This window comes from Dama dama, chromosome 19 (assembly GCF_033118175.1).
Source record: "Dama dama isolate Ldn47 chromosome 19, ASM3311817v1, whole genome shotgun sequence".
NCBI classification, from domain to species: Eukaryota; Metazoa; Chordata; class Mammalia; order Artiodactyla; family Cervidae; genus Dama; species Dama dama.
In genome coordinates, this window is record NC_083699.1 from 39,284,491 (window position 1) to 39,311,647 (window position 27,157).

At 41.7% G+C, this 27,157-nt stretch overlaps 1 protein-coding gene and 1 long non-coding RNA gene across 4 annotated transcripts in view; one reads left to right on the forward strand and one right to left on the reverse strand.

The window, feature by feature from the left end:
- Positions 1–1,259, reverse strand: part of MASP1 (MBL associated serine protease 1) — a 55,310-nt gene extending 54,051 nt beyond the window's left edge. Inside the window, exon 1 of the mRNA XM_061166793.1 lies at positions 926–1,259. Coding sequence (XP_061022776.1) covers positions 926–930 — 5 coding nt within the window. The 5' untranslated portion in view covers positions 931–1,259. The remainder of the gene's footprint in view (positions 1–925) is intronic.
- Positions 1–23,928, forward strand: LOC133073405 (uncharacterized). Of its 3 annotated transcripts, none has more exons than XR_009696973.1 (4): positions 1–817; positions 10,976–11,061; positions 23,456–23,484; positions 23,587–23,928. It is a non-coding gene; the product is annotated as an uncharacterized LOC133073405 (long non-coding RNA). The 3 variants fall into 3 exon arrangements; XR_009696974.1 differs by lacking the exon at positions 1–817 and adding an exon at positions 1,204–1,287 and having other exon boundaries at positions 10,976–11,106; XR_009696972.1 differs by lacking the exon at positions 1–817 and adding an exon at positions 1,204–1,287.
- The last annotated feature ends 3,229 nt before the right edge of the window (positions 23,929–27,157 follow it).

Below are 27,157 nucleotides of genomic sequence, written 5' to 3' on the forward strand. Positions count from 1 at the left end.
AGAGTAAAATTAATGGGAAATAGAGGTGTTCAGAGACTTAACATGTCTCTGGAGTGTTCGTTTTTTCTTTTTTGTATTTTTAACAGTATAAGCACTTGTAAGTAGTAAAAATAATTATGGTGGCTGGATTTTGACACTTGGAGAGGAAAACTTACAAGCAATGTCTAGTAACAAGCAGCTAGTAACTAAGTATATGCTGAGACATTGGAAATATTGAAGAGCTTGGAAACAATTGCAATTTAAAATCCTAGGTTCAGAATCGGGAAGACTTTTTTTTTTTTTTAATTTGAGATATCCCTTTAAGAGTCATCTGGTGCAATTCATAGCCTGATTCATGCTGCTGGCGGCCTCTGATTTCAGTAATAAATGCAGAAATTTATAGGGGACTGTAAAATGTGGACAGGTTTTTGCTTTTCTAAACTGAGGTTTAAACTAGCAAACTTCTGAAGGTTTAAGAAGCCACAGAGCTGAGCAATGGGGATCTGGTTTCTTTTCCGGTCAGAGCAAATAAACACACAAACACATATTTAACTCACAGAGTGTTGGAAGAGAGAAACCAGTGTTCTTTTTAAAGAAGGAAAACAAAAACTCAACCTTGTGGGCAACAGGAGGAAAGTCACACTGGCCGGCAGGCAGCACCCTGCGTTGGCAGAGGAGAAATCTGAGCTCCAGCGGCACCGGCGGCATTTGCACAGAGCCACAGCCTCCCGTTTCAAGTTGCAAGTCTCTGGAGTCCCAGGCAAGGCCCCAGCCTGGCTCCCTTCTCAGAGCCCCGAGAACTGATGAGGAGCCCCTGCACCAACCACAGGACACGCAGGTGAGTCTGCCCAGAGACAAGGTCAGACCTTCCAGGGCTACTTAGCATCTGGTCCCTGAAAGCCACCCCCCCCAACCACCCCATGCCCACTTTTGCCCTGGCACTCACCTCATTTTCCTGCCTTGAGTGCTCCTGGCTGCCTGGTCCCCTTGGCCTGACTGTCCGCGAGCTCGTCCCCAGTGTGGTATCAGCCTTATCTTTGTTCTGAGGTCCCTGTGTGACTCTGGAATTGGCTGGCATTCTCCATTCAGGTCACGCCTTCCCCTGCCTGCAACAGATCCCCTCTCCCCCTCTCTCCCTCTGCCTTCTCCTCTCTCTCTCTCCTCTGACTTGCTCTTACACACACTCAGAGGGACCTGACAGAACAGAATCTGTCTTCTTCCTTACAAGATCTCCTCCTCCAGTTCCCTCCTTCATCCTGTACGGCTGCTTCCAGTTCCCGGGAGAGAATCACTGAGGAGCTCGAATAGGTATTTGTATCACCGCGTGTGTGCGCGTGTGTGTGTGTGTGTGTGTGTGTGTGTGTGTGTGTGTGTGTGTGTGTGTATAGACAGTGGAGAGGGACAACGTCAGCTCTCCCCAGTCTCCCTTGCCAGATGGCTATAATTCTCTGCTCGTCTTCAGGACACTGGCAAAAGGACATCAGTTAACCAAGGACAATACTAAGAAGGCAGTTCTAATACCTACACTAGGCAAATCCCAAAGCTTGTCTGTCTGCAAACAACCACAGGCTTCCTGGGGAACCAAGCAGCTGGCCGGGCTTGTGAGCTAGCGGCCAGTCCTTCAGTTGGCTAGTTGTTCCTCACCAGCTGAAAGTGAGGCTTGAGCTTTTTACCGACTTGGACTGTGCCGGGGCCTGATACCACCCGGGGAGGACCCACCGCAGCCAGAGAGCCTCACACCCCATGGCTGTGAAGAGACCTGGGCCTGTGTACGTGGCTAGACCCAGGGATTGTGGAGAAAACAGCAACAGATCTCAGCCAAGCTGAATAAGGAAATCCCTTTCTCCACAACAATGACCACCAGTCCTGAACAAGGCGAGGGATGTCTGGTTATAAAAAGTACAGTTCACTGAGATCACCTTTTCTGTGCTAGGCACAGGATTAGGTGCAGACATCATCTCAGTTACTTCCACAAACTTGAGAGGGTCACACTATCGTACCCATTTTACAGACAAGAAAACTGAGGCGAGAGAGTCCATAACTTGCCTAGATTATCCAGCCTTTTATTACTCCTACTGCTGTCACAGCTAGCAGTTAATATTTACGGAGCACTATGTGTCAGGTACTGTTCTAATAATGGGTTAACTGCTTTTGATTCTCTTTACATTTTGCAAAGCTGAGTAGTAATATTATTCCTGCTTCCAGATGAAGAAACTGCTCAGAGAGTTTAAGTAAGATACCCAAGATCACACAGCTAGAAAGTGATGGGGAAAAATCTGAGCTGGTATCCACTATGTTGTGCTGCTTCTCACTAACATATTATATAGTGCATATGGCATTACAAATACATAACACAGTCACAGAGAAACTCAATTTGAGGCATTTTTTGAAAAGAGCAATTAGAGTCAGAGTTAGCTATAATCTTTCTTTTCTATTTAAGCGAACTGTATAGTTTGGACTCAATAGTTAACATCTCTGATCCTATTTCCTCATCTGGAAAATAGGAGTTACTATGAGACTTAAAGGAAATTATCCTTATTCTTTTTTAGTTGTTCAGTGTACTCAAGAGACGACTCCCCCCCGCTTCCAAGCAAGGAGGCAAACACATGCATTCTCCACACTCTGATAACACTGCTTTGGCACATTTTGGGGAACAGTGCCTTGAATCTTGCTGAAGTTCTCCTTGTTCCATTTTTTCCTCCAGTTTCTCTATTTTATCACCTTTAAAAGTCAACTTCGCTAAGCTGGGCGTTATTAAGAAGGTGTGTTTGATATTGTGGGTGCAAGTATATGCGATGAGGAAATGTTTGAACCTAGGTACTGTTTTAGCAAAATACTACCTTCTGGTTTAGGCAAGATTAAAAAAAACCAAAAACCAAAAAACAAAACCTTTAAAAGTCCCATTAAGACCCAGAGGGATCGGGTAGAGAGGGAGGTGGGAGGGGGGATCGGGATGGGGAATACATGTAAATCCATGGCTGATTCATGTCAATGTATGACAAAACCCACTACAATATTGTAAAGTAATTAGCCTCCAACTAATAAAAATAAATGAAAAAAAATAAAGTGATGGCTATTAGACTTTAAAAAAATAAAAATAAAATAAAAGTCCCATTAAGAAGACTCACAGGCTCCTCAGACATCAAATAACTCTCACACAACATTTTAATGATTTAAGTGTAAATGAATCAGAAACACATGGACTGCATTTCTCTTGGAATATACAAGCATTTTGAAACCAAGAGAGGAAGAACTTGGCACGAAGCACCCTGCACCATGCAGAGGGCCCTGCCCACTAAAGACATTCCCTCCATTAGTGCTGCAGATGAGCTGGCCCTCTCCTAATTTAGGGCACATCCAGGGAAATGCAGTCATTTGTTCTGGGCAGAGAGGGGAGAGTTTGGGAGGGAAAGCCATCAGCTTCTCCTTGTAAAGTGTCACAGAGCCACTGAGCCTCCCAGAATAATTTCCTATGTTTTTTTTAAGGCTGCCAATGCTCAATGGGAGGCATTTGAAATATGTTCTGAGCCAAAGTTCTGCCAATATACAGCAGAGCTGATATGTGCTTCCTTGGGAGTTAGCCAAGGCTCAGATGGAATCTGCATGAAAACTGTGGCTTGGGACTGATCTGGCCTGGATTCAGGGCAATTTCCCATTGTGTGGGGCTGCACTGGTGATACAGTCCTGATCTTTTGATAAGAACGTCCTGGAGCAACATGAATAAATCATGAAGAGTGGGAGCAATGGGAAAGACAGTGGTCTAGGAATAGACTCAAACATGGGTAACTCATATGTGACCTTGGGCAAGTCACCTACTTTCTCTGTTGCAGGAGGGGAAGGAGGGACATCAGTTTCCTCCACTATAAACTCAGGGGATAGGAGTCCATTGGGAGCATGGAGCACATATAAATGTGAGTGTGAGGACTATGGAATGAAATTGCAGTGGGGGTGGTGAGGTGAATTGCCAGTAATCTGTTAAAAGTCAAAGAGCTCAGAGTGGCCTTCTAGTCTTGATACTTGCTTTTATCTGTGGTCATAATATCATTACATCACTCAGGATTCAATCATAGGTATTCAGAAAGATAATTTCTAAGAAGATTCAACTTGTTTTAAAAAATGGTGATGAAAAGGTTAACATACTTACATTTAGGAAACTAACAGTATGTCAGTCAGAATCATAAAAGTGTAGAATGATGGATATTGGCTCAAGATCCCGTTTATAGTAAGGGAAATGGATCAGAAACCTACTACTAAGAGAGTAAATACTACAGCATTCCTGCAACTAGAACAGGGCTTCGTTTACATGTTCTATCAAAGTGTTTATTATATACAACTCTTGAGCACAGACTTTCTGGAATTCCATGAATGCGTTGGAAAATGTAAAATATTTGGGCAAAGAGTTTTTATTGGCCAACTGTGAATCCAGGCTTCCTATAGAATATCTAAAAACTGATAAATGGCCCCAAAGATTATACCTGAGAATTAAATTTTGGGTTATTCAATACACTGACTGACAGAATGCTGGAAACCCTGACTTCAGAACCTATCAGGTCATCAGAATAACATGGGAAATTAAAAAAATAACAATGCCTGAGCTTCGTCTCAGAAGATTCAAATTCAGTGAATCTTGGGAGGGGCTCTTGAATCTATAATTTTAAAAGCTCCCATGCACAAGTGTCCCATTTTGGGAGGATGATCAGCATCTAGAGCCTTGGACTCCTAACCCTAAATCCAGCTCTCTTTACCCTCATCTGTAGGCCCCTGATCCTGCCTGTGGACTCTGAGCATTCCTGAGTCATGCTGTCATGTGACTGCAAGAATTTAGGGGACGGAAAAATAATTTATATGCAAAAAATAAACCAGGCTCTATTATGGGCTGAAATGTGCTCCTCCAAAATCCATATGCTGAGGCCCTAACCCCCAGTATCTCAGAATGTGTTTGGAGACAGGATCTTTAAAGAGGTGATTAAACTGGAGGTTGTAGGGTGGGCTCTAATCCAGTATGACTGGTATGCTTATAAGAGGAGAAGATTAAGATACAGACCACACAGAGGAAAGATGGGGTGAAGAGACAGCCATCTGTGAGCCGAGGAGAGAGGTCTCAGAAGAACAACCTTGATCTTGAACTTCCTGAAAATACCAGCCAATACCTTGAGCTTGAACTTCTAGTCACCCAAACTGTGAGAAAATATATTTTTGCTGTTTAAGCTACTTAGTCTCTGATCCTTGGTCATGGCAGCTCTGGCAAACTAATACAGACTGTCTAATAGAAGTTCTCCCAAAGCGTAAGCCCATACCACCGCAGTGTCAGGCTAATTTCAAGCACCACATACATGGAATTAACAAATACTGGGCCAGTTTAGGTTTTGTTTGGTAGGTGATAAGAGAAACCTTGATTAGTGCTAAAACAGAGCTTATTTTCCTTGTGTAGCAAGAAGTGAGGCAGAAGGTGGGCCTGGGGACATTTTCTGTTTTTTTCTGTTCTGCCAGTCCTAGGAGGGGTGATGTGCCCTAGGGTTAGGTACGTGAAACATAGACCATCTGTTATGGGCCAAATTATTTCCTCCCCAAATTCATATATTGAAGACTTAACTTCCAGTATCTCAAAATATGAATATATTTGAAGATAGGAGCTTTAAGGAAGTGATTAAGTTAAAATAGGGCTGAATGGGCCTAATCTAATTGTTAATGTAAGAAGAGTTTAGGATACAGAAAACACAGCAGGGAGACCATGAGGGAATGCAGTAAGAAGGCAGCCATCCGCAAGCCAAGGAAAAGGCTCTCAAAAGAAACTAAAGCTGCCAACACCTTGATCTTAGACTTCTGGCCTCTGGAACTGTGAGAAAATTAATTTCTTTTACTTGAGTGACCCAGTTTGTGGTATTTCAGTATGGCAGCCCTAGGAAGCTAATACATCATCTACACTTGCCTTACCTTTGCTCACCTAAATATGTTTAATATGATTCTTATTTGCTATTCACTCATATTAGGTCTCCCCTGCCCCAGAAGTTCCTCAGATGCTAAGACCACATGGACCAAGAAGATACAACCATAGGACAGGATTAATTAGGCCTTCAGAAGCAAATGAACAGCAGGGGTCAGACTTTGTGAAAGGTCAGGGGATTCAGGATTATCACCTCCCTAACTCTCTAGTGCTGTTTTATGACCATTACTTTTCCAAACTCCTTCTAAATTCCCCTGCTTTTCTATCATTCTGGCACACTCTACTCATCTCTATTACAGTCATCTTCTAATTTCTTTATCCTATCCTCTGTTCCTTTCATTAATAACTTAGGCATGTGACACTATGCTCACCTCTCTCCCAATTCCTCCTGACATCCTGAGTGACAATGGCCTCTCATTGCTTGATCTCGTTTAATGATGATTTCTTCCATTTCACCATAGCCATCTACTTTGCGTATAGCCATATCTATGTCTGGAATCTTACCCTTGTGATACCCCATTCCCTGATCACTGTCTCCCTTCTTTCTAAGTCTGACTTCTTCAATAACCCTAGAATTCAACCTCATCAGGATAGCCAGCCCTCTAACACCATTCCATTTCCAGTCTATCAGATTCTCTTGGCTTTATATCTTTTCTGAATTCCACAACCAATCACCACCACTCCTTAGTGGAGTCTTTTTCTTCTTCTTCTTTATTTAAAACCAGTTTCTTGACTTTCTTACTTCAGAGGAATGATTCTTCATATTTCTGGTAAATCATTGAGAATCTAATGAAAGCCACATTCCCTCTGTTTGGAATATCCCGAACAAGGCCACATAATTCACTCCCTTACTTCTTCAATTCTTTCTAAAAATGTCACCTTATTAGTGAGATCCTTCCTGGCCACTCTATGCTATTCTATTCTCACCCCCATTTGCTCTCCCCATATCCTGTTCCATTTGTCTTTGTGGCACTAGCCACCAGCTAAGATGGTATTTATTTTAAGTTTTTATTGGTTTGTTGCTTGTTCTCCACCCCATTAGAATAACACTGTCTACAAGTGGACAAATATTTTTGTATTTTTTTGTTTACTGCTCTATTCCCAGTACCAAGAATAATGCCTTTGGCTTGCACAAAATAGGCCCTTAATAAACATTTGTGGAATGAGTTTTCTTCCAAGAAACGTTTAATAGGCACTGTTCTTCAAATTTGGGATATAATTTCAGGGGCTTGATGGCGCTCCTAAAACCATGAAGCTCAGCAACTCAATCATAACCAGTCTTCTCAAATATTTCTCATACATCCCACTATAGTTTTAAAAATCATTACATACTGATCACTAGCAAATCTGCTGCTTCTTTAGGCTAAATGTCTTCCCATAGTTCCTCATGCTCAAATCAAATGTCTATTCTCACCTCCACCTCAAGGTTCCATTAGGCAGAAGTCATTTTCTATATCCAACTTGCTCATTCTCTCATATGAACAATGTTCATGAACTACTATCAAATCCGAAATTCAAGCCAGATATTTGAGTGTCATCACTGACTTAGTTTTTCCTTTTCTTCTCATCTGCCATCAATCAATAACTCCTATTGTTCATATATAAGTATCTTTAAAATCCATCATTATTCATAGCATCCATTCCCCATTACCCTTGCACTAGTGGAATGATTCATTAGTTTTCATTGGATTATTTCAATAACTTCTCATTGGTTTCTTTGCCTTTAGTACCACTCATAAGTATACAAGTCTCGTTAATTCTCTCCCTTTGCTAGACCTTTCAGATCCTTCCTTTGCCTAGAGAATAAAATAAAAATACCTTAGAATAGCCTTTGAGCCTTAAAGTCTAATGCTGCCATGAAACTGAAGTAGCCTGCAGTGCTGAGCCAACATGTGGAGGACAGCTGCCTGGAGAATGGCCTGGATCCACAGCAGACTTTGCCTAAGTGATAAAGAAACTGTTGTGTGAAGCCACTGTTGTTTGTTACTGTAGATAATTTAGCCTATTCTGACTGACACAATACTCTTACATGGGATTGCTCTTTCACCTCTGTATTTTTCCCCAGAACCACCATGCCTACACATCACACTTTAATGTCTAGAACTGGTACCAAACTCGTTTCATATTCCAGATTTTATCATGCTCTCTCATGTCTGTAGGCACTTACATACTCGGTTCTATTGGTCCTTAATGCTATTTTCTTCCTCATTTGTCTACAGAACTTCCTCTTATTTATCATTTGAAATCTTTCTTAAACATCAGCTTCTCTGGAAAAATTTCCCCAATCATTCAACATGGAATTAAACACCACCTTTGTTCCTTACACTTAAACTTTAAATTACACTTTAAATTGCATTTTGTTAAATTATAGAGCAATTTTTTTGTTGACTTGGGTCATTCTTTCATCACAATAATCTGAGGTTCTGAACAATATCCTTTGTACTTTCAACTCAAGAAATGCTTATTGAATGCATAGATGTCTAAATAAATTTTTAGAAAGATATCAGGACAGGTAAACACACAATTAAGTCTATAATTATAAATTATGATGAATGCTACACAGAACTATGACAGAGGATAATAGAAGGGCCTAATTTATGCAGAGTGGTCAGCAAAGTCATGGTGAACTGTTATTTAAAATCAATAGGATGAGTACAAGTTTGTTAGTGAAGAGCTGGTGATTTCTCAACAATGGACTACCCTACTTGGACATCACATGTGTGGAAACTCCCCATTTTTATAACCCAGTTCATAGAAATAATAAAGATATAGAAATGTGAACAGCTGCACTCAGAATCAAGAAAAGGAATGACCTGTGGATGAGGAAGTGGGAAAGTCCATAAAAGGATGGTGGTGGATGAGAAGTTGTGGCCGTGAGTTTCCCACAGTGGGAACCCATCCTGACCTTGTGGTAGGTCTTCATAGTCCTGCTGGGGCTGACAAGACTGTATGCAAAGTCAGTGGGAAAGGAGCAAGAATCAGCAACACAGGAAAATTGCCAAACAAGAGTCAAAGCCTGTATATGGAAAAGTGATACTAAACTCAGTAAGAAAAGGATTTCATGGAAGGAAATAGAGTTAATAGAATCACAAGAACAGGATTTTAAAATAAACTGTCTCCAGCAAGTTAAAGGAGGGGATATCATCTATGAGTCAAGGAGAAAGATTTGAAAGAAGAACAGGTTGAAATGCAAAAAAGAAGCAACTGGACAATTAATGAAATTAAAGTAACAATTTTACATTTATTAAATGTTTATTGAAATTAAGAAGTAAGATGCAATTGTAAGTATAAATAGCTGAATGGCTACAAATGAAAAATTAATTAATGATTTGAAAATTCAAGCTGAAGAATTCTCTCAGATAAAGAGATCAGAAGTATAGAAAAAAATAAAGGGATATAGATTCTGAAGTTCTTACATATGTCTAATAGAATTTTCTTTAAAAATGAAATAAAGAGGGGGAATGTGAAACAACCTTTGATGATATATTGGCCTTAGAATTGGCCAAGAATTGAGAAAAGACAAGAATTCTCAGACTGAAAAGATCTATCAAGGCCCAAGTGAGATATTTACATAAAATTAGACCTAGATTCCTTGTCATGAAAGGTCAATGTATTAAGAATAAAATTAGAATCTCAAAATTACCAATTTTTAAGAGAAAAAAAATGAAATTAGATTATCATTCAGACATTTTCACCAGCCACGTGGAAACAAAAGGGAAATAGAGACTATCCAAATGTGAAAAAAGAAAATATCTTTAAATTTATCATTTTTTACTAGCTGAAGGATTATGAAAGTGAAGCTGAAATAATGGAGACATTTTCAGACTCTACAAAGCCTACCATTTGCCGGCTCTTTCAGAAAGAGTTACTGGAGGATGTTGGAGCTGGTTAGCATTGGTGAAATTGTGGAAAAATAAACACACTAGAACCTTGGTGTCTCAGACGGTAAAGAACCTACCTGCAGTGCAGGAGACCTGGGTTCAATCCCAGGTTTGGGAAGATCCCCTGGAGAAGGAAATGGCAACCCACTCCAGTATTCTTGCCTGGAGAATTCCATGGACTGTATAGTCCATGGGATTGCAAAGAATTGGACATGGCTGAGCGACTAACACTTTCAACACTTTCAAGTACACGCGTATCATGCTTGTCAGAACATAAAGTGGCCTGGCTACTTGGAATACAATCTGGGGATATTAACAAAATAAAAAGAGGCATATCCTACAAACCAATAATTTTACCTCAAGATATCTGTCTTAGAGAAACTTCCATTTGCGAACATATTTATTGTAGCATTATTTGTCAAGGTGAAAAACGGGCTTCAGTGGAGTAATGGCTAAATATAATATAGTCATACTATGGAACACAAAGCAACAATAAGAAGGGATATGAAAGATCTACTGATATATGCATCAACCTGGATTTATCTCTAAGATTTACTGTTGAGTGAAATGGGCAGGTTGAAGAATGGTATGTGCATTAGGATACTATTTATTTAATGAAAAAGCAATAGGTTCAACACACAATACATATTTTGCTCATATCATAGATATTTTGCATATATTTTCCATATATAGCTGAAAAAAGTGGTAGGAAATAAATCACAAATAACTAGTTACTTGTGCGGAGGATGTGGTGAGAGGCTTTATTCATATTTATAATAAGCAAAACTTTCAGTGACTGATCAGGGCTGTTTAAGCAGGGGATTTTAAGGGTAAAGGAGGACTCTGGGTATCATGAGGAAAATGGATTTGGAGGCCAGTTTGGAGCCTGTTGCAGTACTTAGGACCATCAGGCACTCTGGGCACAGAGCCTGGGGCCCATGAAAATGTTTTAATTTCTTTTAAAGTCAGAATTAAAAAATAAAATAATAATGGATATATAATAAAGAATCCAGTTATCTTTGTAGCAATGCAACACTAAAATATAATGTTTATTTATTTATATTTTTATGAATAAAGCCCAGATTAGGAGAGAGAATGCCTGGATGGATCGGACTGGTGGTGGTGAACATGGAACCCAGAGGATAAAGACAAAATATATTTTGTCTTTCAGAAAAGTCTGAACCTGGCCGTGAATTGAGAGTGAGGAATTGAGGGAGAGGAAGACAGCAAAGACAACTCCCAGAATTCTGACTCAAGGTTGTGTTGTTGCCACTTACAGAGATGGAGGAATAGTGGAAGGGGGTGAGTGGGGGTCAGGGTGTAAGGAGCCTTGCATGCCACACTAGATGCGGAAAATCTACTAGGCAGGCTGGGGATTTTCTCAACTCTGGGTAAATGAGAGAGTCATGTGGGGAGCTTGAAAAATTCAAATTTCTGCCACAGCTCGCAGACTTGATCCCATCCAAAATCTTGAAAGGGTTGAGAAACGCTGACATTTTAGGCCACAGAAAGGCAAGATTTTTAAATGGAAAATGACATGATCAGATAGCGTTTTGTTTTGTTTTTAAATTCATATTTGAGAACAGTAATGAGTTCGCGAGAGATTGGAGGATAATCTGGAACTACAATACCTAACAAACCCAGGCTGCCTGATTCTCAGCCGCTCCCAGGCTAGGAAAAATTCAGTGGAACTAACGCTGTTTGGAAAAGAGCTGAGATGACCTCCAGGCCAGACCCAGCCCAGAGCACAGCTTGGCTGAAGCCCGGGGGCATTTGGAGCACATGGGCCTTGGGGCCATCAGTATTCTCTGGCCAAACCACAGTACTAATTTAAATTGTCACAAAACAGTGAACCTGAACCATAATGACCTTTTAAAAGCAGGATTTTAAGACCAAAAGTATTTCACAAAAAAAGCATTGCAAGAAAGCTGGCCACCCCTCAGGTAATGATTTTAAAATGGGGGGCTTCAAAATATTTTCGGGCCTTAGATGAAGGGGCTCAAGCAGGAAGGGGCGCAGAGCTCTGTGTGTGTCTTTACCCATATAGGACTGTGAACAAGTGTGACTCTTCTGAAGACATGCCAGCAGACCCTGATAGTTGAGCAGAACGTGATACTCAATGCTGCACTCATCAGGACAGTGAGGGTGTTTGGGTTAGCTGTGGTAACTCTCCGGGCCTGAGTTGTTTTGTTTTTCCCCACAAGATGGGAGAAACGATAGCCCTTTTTTTTTACATCTTGTTTCAAGGACACAGTTGTTCTTAAAGTCTTTTAAAGGAGTGATACCTTTGGGATTCTAAGGAAAGTCGATCTTCTCTGGAGAAAAGTATAAAATTTTCTTGTATCTAGATATTTATAGGACTGGTGATTAATCCTTGGTGAAGTGAAAGTGAAATTCGCTTAGTGGTATCCGACTCTTACAGATTTCTCCAGGCCAGAATACTGGAGTGGGTAGCCTATCCCTTCTCCAGCAGGTCTTCCCGACCCAGGAATTAAACCTGGGTCTCCTGCATTGCAGGCGGATTCTTTACCAACTGAGCTATGAGGGAAGCCAGTCCTTGGTAATGTTTATAAATTGCCTGCAAAGCTCCTGGCCCTCTGTGGAGATTCAACCAATAGTAATTTTTAATAATATAATTAGAAAGTAAGAGTAAGGACCATGATAGGTATATGAAGAAAGTGGCCTTCAGGATGGGCCTGAAAAGATGAGTAGGATTTCAAGAGGCCAAAAGAAAAACAAGAGCTACAGTAATGGCAAAAATTGAAGTAAGACTCAGTGATGAAGGGATTACCCAGAATGAGTAATACTACTGAGACTTAGCTCTTTCCAGGTGTGATATGCATTATTTACTTCAACCTCCACAATGAGATATTGTTAGAGAATAGGAAACAGAGAAAAGGAAACGTTCTTACTCAGAATTACCCACTTAACTTTGCTCCTGGTTCCTTAGCAAAGAATTGATTATCTTTCTGTCATTACAGGTTCATTTGCACTTTCTAGAGATTTAAGCCAACGGAATCATACAGCATATACTCATTTTTGTCTGGCTTCTCTCACTTAGCATAATTATTTTGAGATTCCCTCATGTTGTTACACACGTAATTAGTTCATATGCCATGATTTGCTTGTTCATCTGTTCATGGACACCTGGATTATTACCAGGTTTCAGCTATTACAAATAAAGCTTCTGTGAACAGCCATATATGTGTCTTTGTTTGGAAAGATGCTTCCATTTTTATTTGGTCCATCTCTAGAATGGGATGGCTAGGTCAGATAGTAGGTATATGTCTAATGTTTTAATACATTACCAAACATGTCTCCAAAGTGGTTGTACAATTTTACATTACCACCATAGTGAAGAGCATTCCAGTTGTGCCATACTTTTGCCCAAACTTGGTAAGTTTGATTTTTGAAAAATTTAAACCTTTGTCATATATATGTAGAGGTATCTCATTGGATTTTAATTTGCATTCCCCTAATGATTAATAATTTTGAGCATTTTAAAGTGTTTTCATTCATGTATCATTTTTGGTAAATTGTTCAAATCTTCTGCCTGTTTTTAAATTGTGTTTTTACCTAATTATTGATTTATTTATATATGAGTCCACTGTATATCAGACTTCCTAGGTGGCACTAGTGGTAAAGAATTTGCCTGCCAATGCAGGAGACACAAGAACCATGGGTTTGCTCCCTGTGTCAGGAAGATCCCCTGGAGCGGGAAATGACAACCCACCCCAGGATCCTTGCCTGGAGAATCCCATGGACAGAGGAGCCTGGCTGGCTACAGTCTATGGGGTCATACAGAGTCCTACATGATGAAGAGTCTAAGCACACCACTGTATATCAGATGCATAATTTGCAAATATTTCTCCCTTGTCCATGGCTTGTCTTTTCATTACTTTAATGTTTTTTGCAGAGGAAAAGTTTTTAATTTTGATGAAGTACAAGATCAATTTGTTTCTTCTATAGATCATGCTTTTGGTGTTGTATCAAGGAAATCTTTGCTTAACCCAAGTATTCACAATAATAAAATACCATGTACTGGGTGTTTAAACAATAGACATTTATTTTTCAGTTTGGAGGCTGGGAAGCCCAAAAGCAAAGTGCCACAGATTGGGTTTCTGGCAGGAGCCCTTTTCCTGGTTTGCAGACTGCCTTCTTGTAGTGTCCTCACATGGGAGAAGGAGAGGTGTCTTTTCTTATAAGGACGCTAATCTAATCATGGGCACCGCCCTCATGATCTCCTCCAAGCTTAATTACTTCCCAGTTTCCACCTCCAAACTATCTCATTGAGGTATAGGGCTTCAACATACGAATTTTGGGGGATACAAATGTTCAGTCTATAATACCAAGGTCACAATAGTTTTTCCAGTATTTTATTTTTTTATTCATTGTATTTTCTTCTAAAATTTTTAGATTTAGATTCACTTTAGGTCTATGATACTATGATTTACATTTAGGTCTATGATCCATATGCAGCTGATTTTTGTATATTGCACAAGATTTGAATTGAAGCTCATTTTTTAGCAAATAGATATCCAACTGTTTCAGCATCACTTGTTAAAAGGATAATCCTTTCTCCACTGATTTGCTTTTACACCTTTGTCAGTTGTCCTTCAGTGTGGATTTGTATCTGGTTTCTCAATCTGTTCTGTTCATCTATTTGTGGATCTTTATGCCAGTACCACATTGTCTTAATTACTGTAGCTTTAGAAAAATCTATAAATATGTAGTGTTAGCTCTCCTGCATTGTTCTTTTTCAAAGTTGTTTTAGAAACAGTTTGTTAATTCCTACCAGAAAGCCTGCTGTGATTTTGATTGGAATTTTGTTGAATCTATACATCAGTTTGGGGAAAGAATTGACATCTTAAGAATAATTAAGTGTTCATATTAAGAACATTCAGTATTCTTTTTTTTTTTTCATTCAAGAAACTTTTATTGACCTCCTTTCAAAGACAGTGGGCTGCTTTTCTGGGTGCCTGATGTCCTCTGCTAGCGATCAGAAGTTGTTTTGTGGTGTTTGCTCAGCGTTCAAATGTTCTTTTGATGAATTTGTAGGGGAGAAAGTGGTCTCCCTGTCCTATTCCTCCACCATCTTAGTTCCTCCCAAACATTCAGTATTCTTAAGTGAACACCGTACACCTCTTCACTTATAAAAGTTCTTTAAAATTTCTCTCAGTAATGATTTGTTGTTTTTAGTGAATAGTTCTTATCTACCTATTGTCATATTTATCTCTAGGTCTTTCATAAATTTTTATTTCATTGCATATGACATTTTTATTTTGATTTCTGACTGCTTATTGCTAATATAGAAATAGAAGTGATTTCTTTCTGTCTTCTGCAATCTTACTGAATTTACGTTTTAGTTATAATAGCTTTTTTTTAAGATCCCATCAGATTTTTTACATAGATGATCATATCATCAAAAGAATAAAGACAGTTTTACTTCTTTTCTTTTCCTTGCTTTTTGCACTGGCTGGAACCAAAAGTGTAATATTGCATAGAAGTGGAGACTGAACATAAAAGTTTTATTCTTGATCTTATGGAGAAAGCACTCAGTCTTTACCATTACGTTAGTTGCTAACTGTGGGATTTTTGTAGCTGTCCTTTATCAGATTGAGGAAGTTCCTGTCTATTCCTAGTTTGCTGAGAAATATATACCAGGAATGGCTGTTGGATTTTATCAATTATTTTTTTCTGCCTTTATTTATTTATTTATTTTGGCCATGCCACATGGCTCGTGGGATCTCAGTTCCCTGACCAGGCAGTGGAAGCACAGAGTCCTAACCACTGGACCCCCAGGGAATTCCATTTTCTACTTCTATTGACATGATCATATGATTTTTCATTTGTTAATATTTAAAATGTCAGTGTTAAAAATTTACCACGTTAAAAATATGGTAAATTACATTGATTTATTTTCTTGACTTTTCCAGAAAGTTTATCTTGTGTTAACTCTACTGGGTTATGATATATTAATCTTTTTGTATATTGTTAAATTCAATTTTATAAAATTTTGTTAATAATTTTTTACATATGGTTTTGAGGCATATTGGTATGATGTTTTCTTGTAGCATTTTAATATGATTTTGGTATCAGGAAAACACTGGCTTCAAAGAATGAGTTGAGAGGTATTCCCTTCTCTTCAATTTTCTGAAAGAGTTTGCATAGAATTGGCATCCTTTCTTTCTTAAGCATTTCTTAATACAATAAAGTTATATAGGCTTGAGTTTCCCCCCTTCTTCTCTGTGGGGAGATAATTTTAACTACAAATTCCATTTATTTAACAGATAAAAGGTTGTACAAGTTATCTGTTTCATCTTGAGTAAATTTTTGTGTTTTTCAAGGAATTTGTACTTTTTATCTATTCTTTTTTAAAATTTATTTTTAATTGGAAGTTAGTTACTTAACAATATTGTGTTGCTTTATGCTTAATGGCATAACAGTGTCGTAGTATTGCTTTATTGTACTTTTAATACTTATAAATCTTTAGTAATGTCACCTTTTTTATTTCTGAATTTGGTAATTTCTATCTTCTCTGTTTTTGTGCTGATAAGTTGTTATAGAAGTTTGTCAATTTTATCACCTCCTAGAAGAGGCTGCTCTTGATTTCTTTGATTTTTTTCCCCAACATATCTCTATTACATATTTTTAATGGATTTATCCTCCAGTTCTTTAAAGTTGTGTATCTGGAAAGGTCTTTACCCTTCTCTTGTTTCAAAAAGATATTCTCATGGAAGCAAAAGTCTCTATTATTTTGAATGCAAAGAAAGGCATAATTAAAATGACAGTATACATATATCAAGCACTTAGTTTATGCCAACAACCTTCTGAGTTAAGCATCATTATTATTTGCATTATACAGACTTGGAGACCAAGGCTCAGAAAAATTTAAGTTTTCCAGTGTCATATACCCAACAAGCAACAAAGTGACATTCACACAAATCCAGAGTCTCTAATCTTAACCACAAGAGAGACAAGATTCTGCTGTCTATCAAGAAAATAGAGGACATATGAGTACACAGTCCAGGAAATGCCTCATGCTTATAGTCCCGAGAGAAAAAACTTAAGTCACTTGAGAGTCATTCTAGACTTTTTCCAGGACAATGGTTGTTGTAGCCACACATTCTGGGAAACAAACTCACTCAGAAGGACAATGCAGATAGTGGAGTGCAGTTTATTACACCGGCGGGCCCAAGGCAGAGTCTCCTCTTAGCCAAGGACCCCGACCAGCATTTGCGAAAATCTTTTATACCCCATGTGTACGTGTCCAAACCCACCACCCCATATTCCTTGAGACTTACATAAACTAAGGAAGGGTGAATACAATCCCAATAACCCCATCACTCATGTGCCATGTGCTCAGACAGTTAAACAATTAGCCAATAATCAATAAGCACGAGGTTACACTCCGGACAGGTACAGAAAAATTTATGGCCTGTCTGGAGGAAGGGGTGATTAGTGTGTGTGTTCTCTTAGGTGATGAGTAACCTGGATACAACCTGCAAGGTTCCCCTGTCCGGAGGGGGTCTTATCCTCTGTTGTTGTTTCCATAGGCACTAAACACAGAGTTCACAGTCCATTGAAGAGGTGGCTGAGCATGATCAGCATGAACAGGCCTGAGATGGAGTCCAGGCCCTATGAATTCCTTCTTCATGGTCTTAGCAGGAAACTCCTGGGACCCTGTGAAACCATATAGCTCCCCAGAGACACTTACAGAGAACACAACTAACAAAGCTCCAGGACATAGCTTATTGATCAAAGCCACCGGAAGTCATTCCCAGAGCCTGAGAAATCTTCATAAAATTAGCAGCTGGGGGTTGGAATGGGTGTTGGTTCTAAGAGGGCATTTCCCTATGGATGGCTGCACACACTCAGATGAAAAGACAGCCTCTCTGATAGTGTTGGGTGGGGTAGCATGTTCTTTTCTCAAATGTCCTGTGGAAGTAGCATGGGTAAAACAAAGAACACTGGGTCTGCATGCATGCTACCTGAATGGATGGATTCAGATCTAAGAACCTGAGCAATCCATGCTGCTTGCCTGGGCCTGTTTCCTCATCTATAACAAAAAGACGTGAGTGGTCGTTCAGCCTACCATTTGGTGCTGCAAAAGTGAGAAGGATAATTATTGTTGTTAATACTTTTCTGAATGTTTCAGGATTCTGCACAGAGATACCATGAAAACATTTTATATCACACACTGAAAACGGAAATATACCAAAAAAGCTGCACCAAGTTAGGATTTGGAACAGAAATTATTTACAAGATAGGCAATGCTACTGGGCATGTTTTGGTCTTCAATTAAATTCTTTTTAAACTCTGGCTCCATGGTGTAATGGTTTTGGAATTAGGAATAATAAAACATTAGTTACACCATTGAGTAATGGTTTTATTTAAAACAAGATGAAATATTAACTCGGTGATGCCCAGAACCAAATGTAAGACCTCTAAGTGAATGTTAGAGGCCATTGGTGGGGTCATTGTTACCAACCGTTAGGTGGAGGGCTGAGATATACACAGCACAGCTCCCTGCATCTCACCTCATTATTTCACCTTGCTGTTTTATCTGTGCTTTAAAATCCTTTTGGAAGCACTCAATATTGACTTTTTTTTTTTTTTTTTTTTTAACACTGGCAGAGACACTGGGACTCAGAAAAATTGATTTGGTCAAAGTCTCATGGCTTGTAGGGGTGCAGGGACCAAGTGGTCATGACAGTGCAGAGAGCAGGATCTGATATGAGGTATCAGCTGGGGCAGGTGCTTGCGTAACTGGGAAGCATCTACTATCTTAGAATGGGGATAATACCTACTTCAGGTGCTTACTCAGGGTTTGATGCTTACTTAAAGTGAAGTTGCTCAGTCATGTCTGACTCTTTGCGACGCCATGGACTGTAGCCTACCAGGCTTCTCCGTCCATGGGTTTTCCAGGCAAGAACACTGGAGTGGGTTGCCATTTCCTTCTCCAGGGGATCTTCCCGACCCAGGGATTGAACCCAGGTCTCCCGCATTGCAGGCAGACGCTTTACCCTTTTGAGCCACCAGGGATGCTTACTTAAGTACTAAATAAAAGTTAGCTATTCTTCCTCATCTCCCACCTCACTTTCCATTGCAGCACACGGGGGTCTTGGCAAACACAAGCACAGTCACAGGCAAGCTCCCACTTCCGTAGTCAGTCCCACACCCACCAGGAACGTGCCCCAACAAACTAGTCTGGAATGGAGTCCATTCTGCTCCCCTCCGGACTTCTGAGTCCTGGGCATTGGAGGTCCTCCCCCCAGGGCTCCTTTCCCTCCCTCTGCCTGGGAGAACTTCAGAACTTCAGCCTGGGGCTATCCTCACCTGATTCTGGTGACTTCCCAGGGGTGGGAGTGAGGGCAGAGGGGCTGGGGGGAGGGTGGGGGCGGGCAGTGCTTCATTTCAAGTGGAAAGGGAGAAAGAAAAGGAAAAGCTAGAGCGACCTTCTCTTGAGGCGCCAGTCCCTGCTCTGATCTCTGTCAGACTCCCTCCCATTTGTCACCCTCCTCCCAGCTCACATCTCTTTCTCCTCTTTGGCTCCAGGCCTCAGGGCCAAGCTTCCTGGCAAATCTGCATTTTTTTTCCCTTGGAACATAGGGCCTGTAGCTATCTTCTGGGTTTGCAGAGAACCCATGCCAGCAGCAGTTATCATCTGAGGACTTGCTGAAGACCCACATTCCCTGAAGGAACCAGGCCTACTGAATGGGAACTCTAGGGGTGGGGCCCAGCAGTCTGTCATATAAGAAGCTCCCCAGGTAATTTTAAGGCAGCCGAAGTGTGAAAATTACTGTTCTAGGGAAATGAGTGGAGAAGGCAATGGCACCCCACTCCAGTACTCTTGCCTGGAAAATCCCATGGACGGAGGAGCCTGGTAGGCTGCAGCCCATGGGGTTGCGACAAGTCGGACATGACTGAGCGACTTCACTTTCACTGTTCACTTTCATGCATTGGAGAAGGAAATGGCAACCCACTCCAGTGTTCTTGCCTGGAGAATCCCAGGGACGGGGGAGCCTGGTGGGCTGCCGTCTGTGGGGTTGTACAGAGTCAGACACAACTGAAGAGACTTAGCAGCAGTAGCAGTAGGGAAATGAGGCAAAGCTGAAGACCTGACTATTCAGCTCTGCTTCCTGAGCATAGTCAGAACCTCCCAAATTGTGGTTAAAGAGGGTAAAGTTCTCAAATCTCTTCTGAGTAGATAGAGAAGACAGGCTATAAAAAGAAATAAGAAAAGAAAGAGTTTTCTCAGCAGGAAAAACAGGTATCTGATTTTCTTGGACCCTCTATTGCTTCTTCAGAGACCACCCATGCCTTCCAACAAAAATCTCTGGGTCTAAGCTTCTGCAGCTGCCGTCCAAAGGGACACAGGCAGCAAGGAAGCCGTGGCCGCATTCCAAGAACTTAAAAGTTCATGAGACCTTGGGAGGAATCTCAGAGCTCAGCCACCCAATTCTTCATCTGATGCTTGAGTCTCTATCAGCCTCTGAAGGGAACTCACTACCATTCAAAAGCTTTGATAACTCAGAGTCCTAGAAAGTTCTTTCACTGGACACCAGAACAGGGCTGTGCTTTCTTGTTCACTCTGATATTCTTACTCCCCCTGCTCCCATAGGGTTCAATAAGTACTAGTTGAATGAGTGGATGGATGAATGAACTAATGAGCAGACGTTCTGCCCAGTTTATGTGGTTAGAAGCACAGTGTTCCTATGAAGGAGGGTGGCAGCAAGTGAGCCTGGGACGCTGCTTCTGTGACCCACCCAGCCAGTGCCTTGCTGAGGGTAGGAGCCCTTTGAACTTGTGATGGATGGGAGAGCTCCAGACTAAGAGGTCCCTGGCACAGGGAGACAACTCTTTCAAGTGTTCTGAGTGTCAGGGCCCAGTGGCAGCCTTCCTCCATGGCAATGACTTATTACATTCCTGAATAAGTGAAGGGAAATTCAATCCATATGTTCTGGAGTTATTTGCACAATACTCAGCAAGATGCTGCTGTTGTGTAAGAGCCATTTGACGTCGGTGGCATGACTTTCTTCTTTCTGTTCTGAGAACAGTCCCTGAAGAAAAGCCAATTCTACTGTCCCTGAAGAGAGAGGGGCAGGAGCACAGGGGCCAAGTCGTCTAGGGCCATCCTGCAGGCAGCTCAGGGCTTGGGGAGACTGGCAAGTCTCAGGAGGCTGAGGAAAGGGACACTCCTGCCCAGCTGTACGCCCACATGGGCTCAGCCAGCTGCTGCCAGAACAGCCTCAGTGGCGGATGGGGTGGAAACAGCTTAAGGAGTTGCTGAAGAACAGGGAGGAAAAGCCGACGCATTGGGAAGATGGGGGCATCAGAAAGAGCACCTGGGTTGCATTCTGGTGTAACTTTGGGTAAGTAACTTCCTCCCTTCCAGCCTCAATTTCCCCTTTTGCAAAGTGTGAGGCTACACTCATGCTCCACCATCCTCATGCATCCCGATAGTCTATTCTAGGACCCTTTTTTGTGTCTTACTATGAATATTATCTGGCAATACCTGGATAATATTTTTACCACAATCCTTAGTAAGAAATACATTTCACAGAGTAACTTAGTATATGTAACTGAAACAAAGTTTTCACAAATCAAGGCTTACCCTTCCTGCAAGCACTGACATGTTGATCAATGGAAAGCAGAGAGAATCCAGAAATAAACATACACATTTATGGTCAAGTGATTTCCAACCAAGGTGCCAAGGCAATTCAATGAATAACAGCTTTTTTAGGTGGTGGTGGCACAATTGGCTATCCATATTCAAAAATACATACATTCATATACGCCTATGTACACTTACAATACTTCACATAACACACACGAGTGAATTAAAAATGGATCCTAGATTGAGATATTAAGAGCTAAAAGTAAGTAGTGAACTATGTGTTTATGTTAACAGCAAGGATGAACCCTCATGAACATTATGTGAAGTGAAAGAAGAAAAACATGAAAACTAAATACTTTGTGTTTCCATTTATGTGACATTTCTAGAAAAGGCAAAACCTTAGAGACGGAAAGCAGATCATAGGTTTACTTGGGCTGTAGGGCTGTGTGTGGGGGAACTAATAGGTGTGGGGGAACTTTGTGGAGTGACAGCAGTATTCTAAAACTGTGATGAATGTTATTCAGCCCTGTAAATGTGCTAAAACTCATCCAACTGTACCCTAAAATGGGTGAACTTTACAATATATACATTATAACTCAAAGAGATATGACAACTAATAAAATTAAACCCGAAGGATAAAGATGATACATGATTTGTTCAACTGTGTTGTTTTTTGGGCGTGATGAGTTAGTTCTGGACCACCTCTTATTGTCTTATTAGTCTCTCTTCATAACATCCACAGCATCACTGCACATAAATATACTACTCATGAATACTAGTAGTTTGAAAATATTTGAAAAGATTAGAGTGATTAGGTTTATATTGAACACTAAAACTTTTTAAAGGAGTTTATAAGCCGGAGCAAGTCTTCTAACATTATGCAACACCAACAAATGCCGTTCAGTTCAGTTCAGTTCAGTTCAGTCCCTCGGTGGTGTCTAATTCTTTGCGACCCTATGGACTGTAGCACGACAGGCTTTCCTGTCCATCACCAACTCCCGGAGCTTGCTCAAACTCATGTCCATCGAGTTGGTGATACCATCTAGCCATCTCATCCTCTGTTGTCCCTTTCTCCTCCTGCCTTCGATCTTTCCCAGCATCAGGATCTTTTCCAATGAGTCAGTTTTTTTGCATCAGGTGGCCAAAGTATTGGAGCTTCAGTTTCAGCATCAGTCCTTCCAATGAACATTCAGGATTGATTTCCTTTAGGATTGACTGATTTGATGTAGACCATAATTAGCCATAATTTCAGGTATATAATTTGTCATACTTCCCAAAGGCATAATCTGATAGCTCTGAATACTTGCAAAACACAAGGGAAAAAGTTCTGTTTCTTTTTAGTAGCTTAGTGTGGCAACCAGACACCTCCAAAGATTTCCTAATCAGTTCAGTGGCTTCCAAACCTAACTGATCATGAGAATGATTCATGGAGAGCCTCCTACCTCACTCCCAAGACCCAGGCCATCAGAGCATCTGAGGGGTGGAGATTTAGGATTCTTTAGCCTTAGAAGGACTTCCTAGGTGGTCAGGGAGATTTGTGAGTTTCATTTGGTGAGATCATTGTGATTAGATTTGAGATAGAACACAATGAACTAGTTTCCAGTTACAGTTAAAAGATCAAAGTTTGCAAATGAATGACTTAAATATAAAGCAGAGTATAGATTAAGTTGTCTCAACAATCACACCACCCACTCTTCCTCACTTTCATTCCTTTAGAAAGGGATGGAGTAACAGTCTTAAGCGAGAATTCTGCAAATCCCTGGATCCTACATTGATAACCTCAAATTCTTAGCTTTTAAAAGTCTCATAATCCTTTTTAGTTAAATGAAGAATATCATCAATTATTATTTTTTAAAAATAGCTGGCTGCCATTAAGTTAAGTTGCCCTTTTGTATTTTCAGATGCTAATTTTTAAACCAAGTGCAGAATTTACATTTGCATGGTTAAAGTCAGTTTTTAGGTCTTCATTTGAGGCTCAACATTTTTTTTTAACTCTTAATCTAGTTATTTAATGAACTCTATTTCTCCCAGGTTTACTTATCAACTCAAATTTTGACAAGGTAAGTTTACATATTTACACTATTTGTTTTCTTTTGTCCCTTACTTTAGTCAACCTGCAAACCTATTTGCATTCACACTTTTTCTCTTATCATCTGCCTCAGGAAAGGAGGGTCCTGCCTCTGGCGGCTCAGGATGGCTCCCCAATCCTGCCTGCGCTCTGGGAGCCCCACCTCTCTCTCCTGGACCCTCTGCTCTGATGTCAGCCCACGCGTCCTCCAGCGCATGGAAAAATATCGCAGTCTTTCCCATCTAAAACCAAAATGCTTCCACACTATCTGTCCCTCTCCACTCAGCCTCCATTCCCCTTTTCATTTTCTTTCCTAGTCAAGCTTCCAGAAGGAAAATCCCCTGAGTATTCATGCTTCTCTCCTGCGGGGACTTCCTACCCTCTGTTGTCTGGCTTTTGTTCCCACTGTTCAATAAACCACTGCTGGATAGAGTCAGTAATGACTGTGTAGTTGTCCAAATCCCATCAACCCATTGTCTCTTCATACCTAATTTAACTTTCGTGTTGAGTTTTTTTTGAGGAACTGGTCTCTCCTTTTTTTCGTGTGTGTGTGACTGGTCCCTATTTTATTTTTTAAATTAATTTTTTAATTGGAGGAAAATTGCTTTACAATGTTGTATTGGTTTCCGCATACAACAATGCAAATCAGCCATGACTATACATATATCACCTCCCTCTTGAGCCTCCCTCCCTTCCCCTCATTCCTTCCTTCTAGGTCATCATAGAGCACCAGGTTGGGCTGTTTTACAGATGGTATGTGGATGCCACTTTCTTCACTTGTTCCACTCTTTCCTTCCCTTACTGTGTCGACAAGTCCCTTGCCTGTATTTGGGAAGGAACAGTCTCTCCTCCTTAAAGCCGTCTTCCTTCCCTTTCTCAGGCGCGGCTTCTCCCTTCCATTTCCTGTTCCCAAACAGTTTTCCCTCCACCACCACCTTCACTGCCCACCCCCTACATGCTGCCTTCTCTCCTCTGCTCTCTCCTCTTCTCATTCTCCTCTGTGATACCTCGAGTGTGCCCTCAAGTCTCACGTATCAGAAACTCTCAAAGGGTTTGCTTCTTGCTGAAAGTGCAAATGTGCAGACCTACTGAACCAGAATCTCTGGAGGGGACCTGGGAATCTGCATTCACGCTGGCTCTCCTGGGAATTCGAAAGCATGATGAAGTGTGAGAACAACGAGCTCTGTGGACGTCCACTGGGCCACACTTTTTAATCCAGCGTTTCCTGATTCATCGACCCCACTGCTGTCCAGGCCCCATCTCATTGTTCTCCTTAAAGTCTTGCATGGCCTTCTCTCCCCTGGAAACAGAGGCTAAGCTCCCAGATCCTGGCATTAAGGCCTTTCTCATTTGGCCCTGGTGCAGCTCTTGGGTTAGGCTTCTTCTCCCCACAACTCTGAAGAGTTCCCCATACCCCAGATGGACCCTTAACACACCTGCCTGCTCCACCTCTGGGCCTGGTTGGTCCTGCTGCTCTCCATCAAGTTTCTCCTGAATTCACCTTCAAGTCCCAGAAACTTCCCTGAACGGTCTTCACCGAAACTACCCTGAGACTGACAGCCACACCATGTTCTCTTTTTGCCCTTCGGGCACCCAGGGGTAAGCACCCCCTGGCCCCCACTCAGTATTGTCCTGGCTGGGCCTCCTTCCCCCTGGAGCTCTTCACACGGGGACCCCACCTGCTCTCTCCAGGACCCCAGGAGCATGGGGTTTCATAGCAGAGAACAGGAAGACAGTGGCTGTGGTGAGAGGTGTGGTGAAGGTGCTCCTGGTTCAGACACAGACTGCGCTGCTCACCTGGTGAGCAAGGTGACAGGTGACTTCTCTCATCAGTTTATATCTGCTGGGCTCTAGGCTGTGAACCGTCTCTGCTCTCACGGGTCTCTTGTCAAGTGAAGGACACAGGAAAGTCGATGGAGAGACCCTGGGTAGAGAGAGAATCTGTAATAGAGGGAAGTGCGGGACTGTGGGAGCATGGAGGGGTACAGCCCGCCCGGACCTTGTTTCCAGATGCAAAGTGCCTGTCCCAGGAAAAGGGCCGCAAGATAGGAAAGATGAAGCACAAAACACGCCGCAGGGTGCGAAAGAGCTCCTGAAGGACAGCGAGAAGGCTTGAGCCTCAGTCTGCGCTCTGCCACTGATAAGCTGTGTGACACGTGCTTATACAATTCCCGAGCTGCAGCTTCCTGTAAGTAAAGCGAGGAGTTTACACTGGGTTCAGTTCTGAACCCCTTGAAAAGATCTGAGACCGAACTCCATACAGATGCATGTTGTAAAAAGGTGCATAATTAGCATTAGCCACCAGATGGCAGGAGAGGATCTCTTTTTTTTTTCCCCCCACAAACTTGCGTCTTGCCTCCATCACTGAAATCTCATTCGGGGGCAGTCTATTTGAATTGGGCCTGATGGACGCCACCAGCTCCAGATGTGGCTTCCATGTAAAAGGCTCTTCTGAGATATATGGGCAGCATATAAATACCTCACTTTGGGGGAACTTGTCATTACCTGTCTTTAAATACACACTTTTGAAAAGCAGCCCCTGATGCCTGCGGAAGGTCGTCCTAGCATTGCTATGTTGCAGCTCTGGTTCTGACAACATGGGCTAGATGCCTGGAGAGAGATGTTTTGTTCAGGTCCTAGTGGGACAATCTGCCCAAACCTCAGTCTTTGTGGGGCCAGGTATTGATCACCTGGGCAATGGAAATTGCCAAGAAATGGCTGGGCTACCTTGCTAGGGACCTGTGTCCCATCCCTGGGCCTTTGAGCAAAGCTGGGAAGTTGGGGAGGTAACTCCAGATCTTCAGTGGCTGAACTGAAATCAGAGACCTCTGTGAGGATCTGATGGAAGCTGTGGATGCTGTCCTTCAGAACGCTCATGATATACATGTTATTTCAGCAGCTTCTCAGACCTTGTTTCTAGGGACCCAGGCTGTGAACCACTCAGAATTCTCAGCCTTAAGAACCTGAGGTCATGTATTCACTCTCAGAGGTCAGCTATGCTGGGCTTCCCAGGTGGCTCAGTGGCGAAGAATCTGCCTGACAATGCAGGAGATGTGGGAGACATGAGTTTGATCCCTGAGTTGAGATGATCCCTGGGGGAGGAAATGGCAACCCATTCCAGTATTCTTGCCTGGGAAATCCCATGGACAGAGAAGCCTGGCTGTCTCCAGTCCATGGGGTTACAGAGTCAGACACAACAACTGAGCATGGTCAGCTATGCACATTGCTCTCTGATTTGTGGTTAGACTAAACTCTTGGTTATTTCCCCTAGAGAAGAAATAGCAGGAGTGATGGATCCTGAGCCTTACTATGGCTAATAGCTAAAAACTAAATAGTGGACCATGAAGCATCAGTTAGATATAACTATGGTGCGTTTGGATGTGGGTTTCCTTTGAGCACTTGAGCCCTGCAGAAAGGCTGTATTCTGGAGCTCTGCTCCAGGGGATGCTGAAGAGCTGCGTATCTTTCCAGCCAGTGTCTGCTTGCTGTAACACACTTTGTTCTGCACAGGGAGGGCATGGAGCTTTTTGTCAGCTATATGCCCACATCTCTGTCCGGAGTTTCCTTTGAATATCTTTCTCTGTGCTGGAAAACCTTTGCTGCCTGTTCTGGGCACTGGATGGCTGTTACACCTACTCATGGCTTTAGGGTTCTTTGCTTCCTTA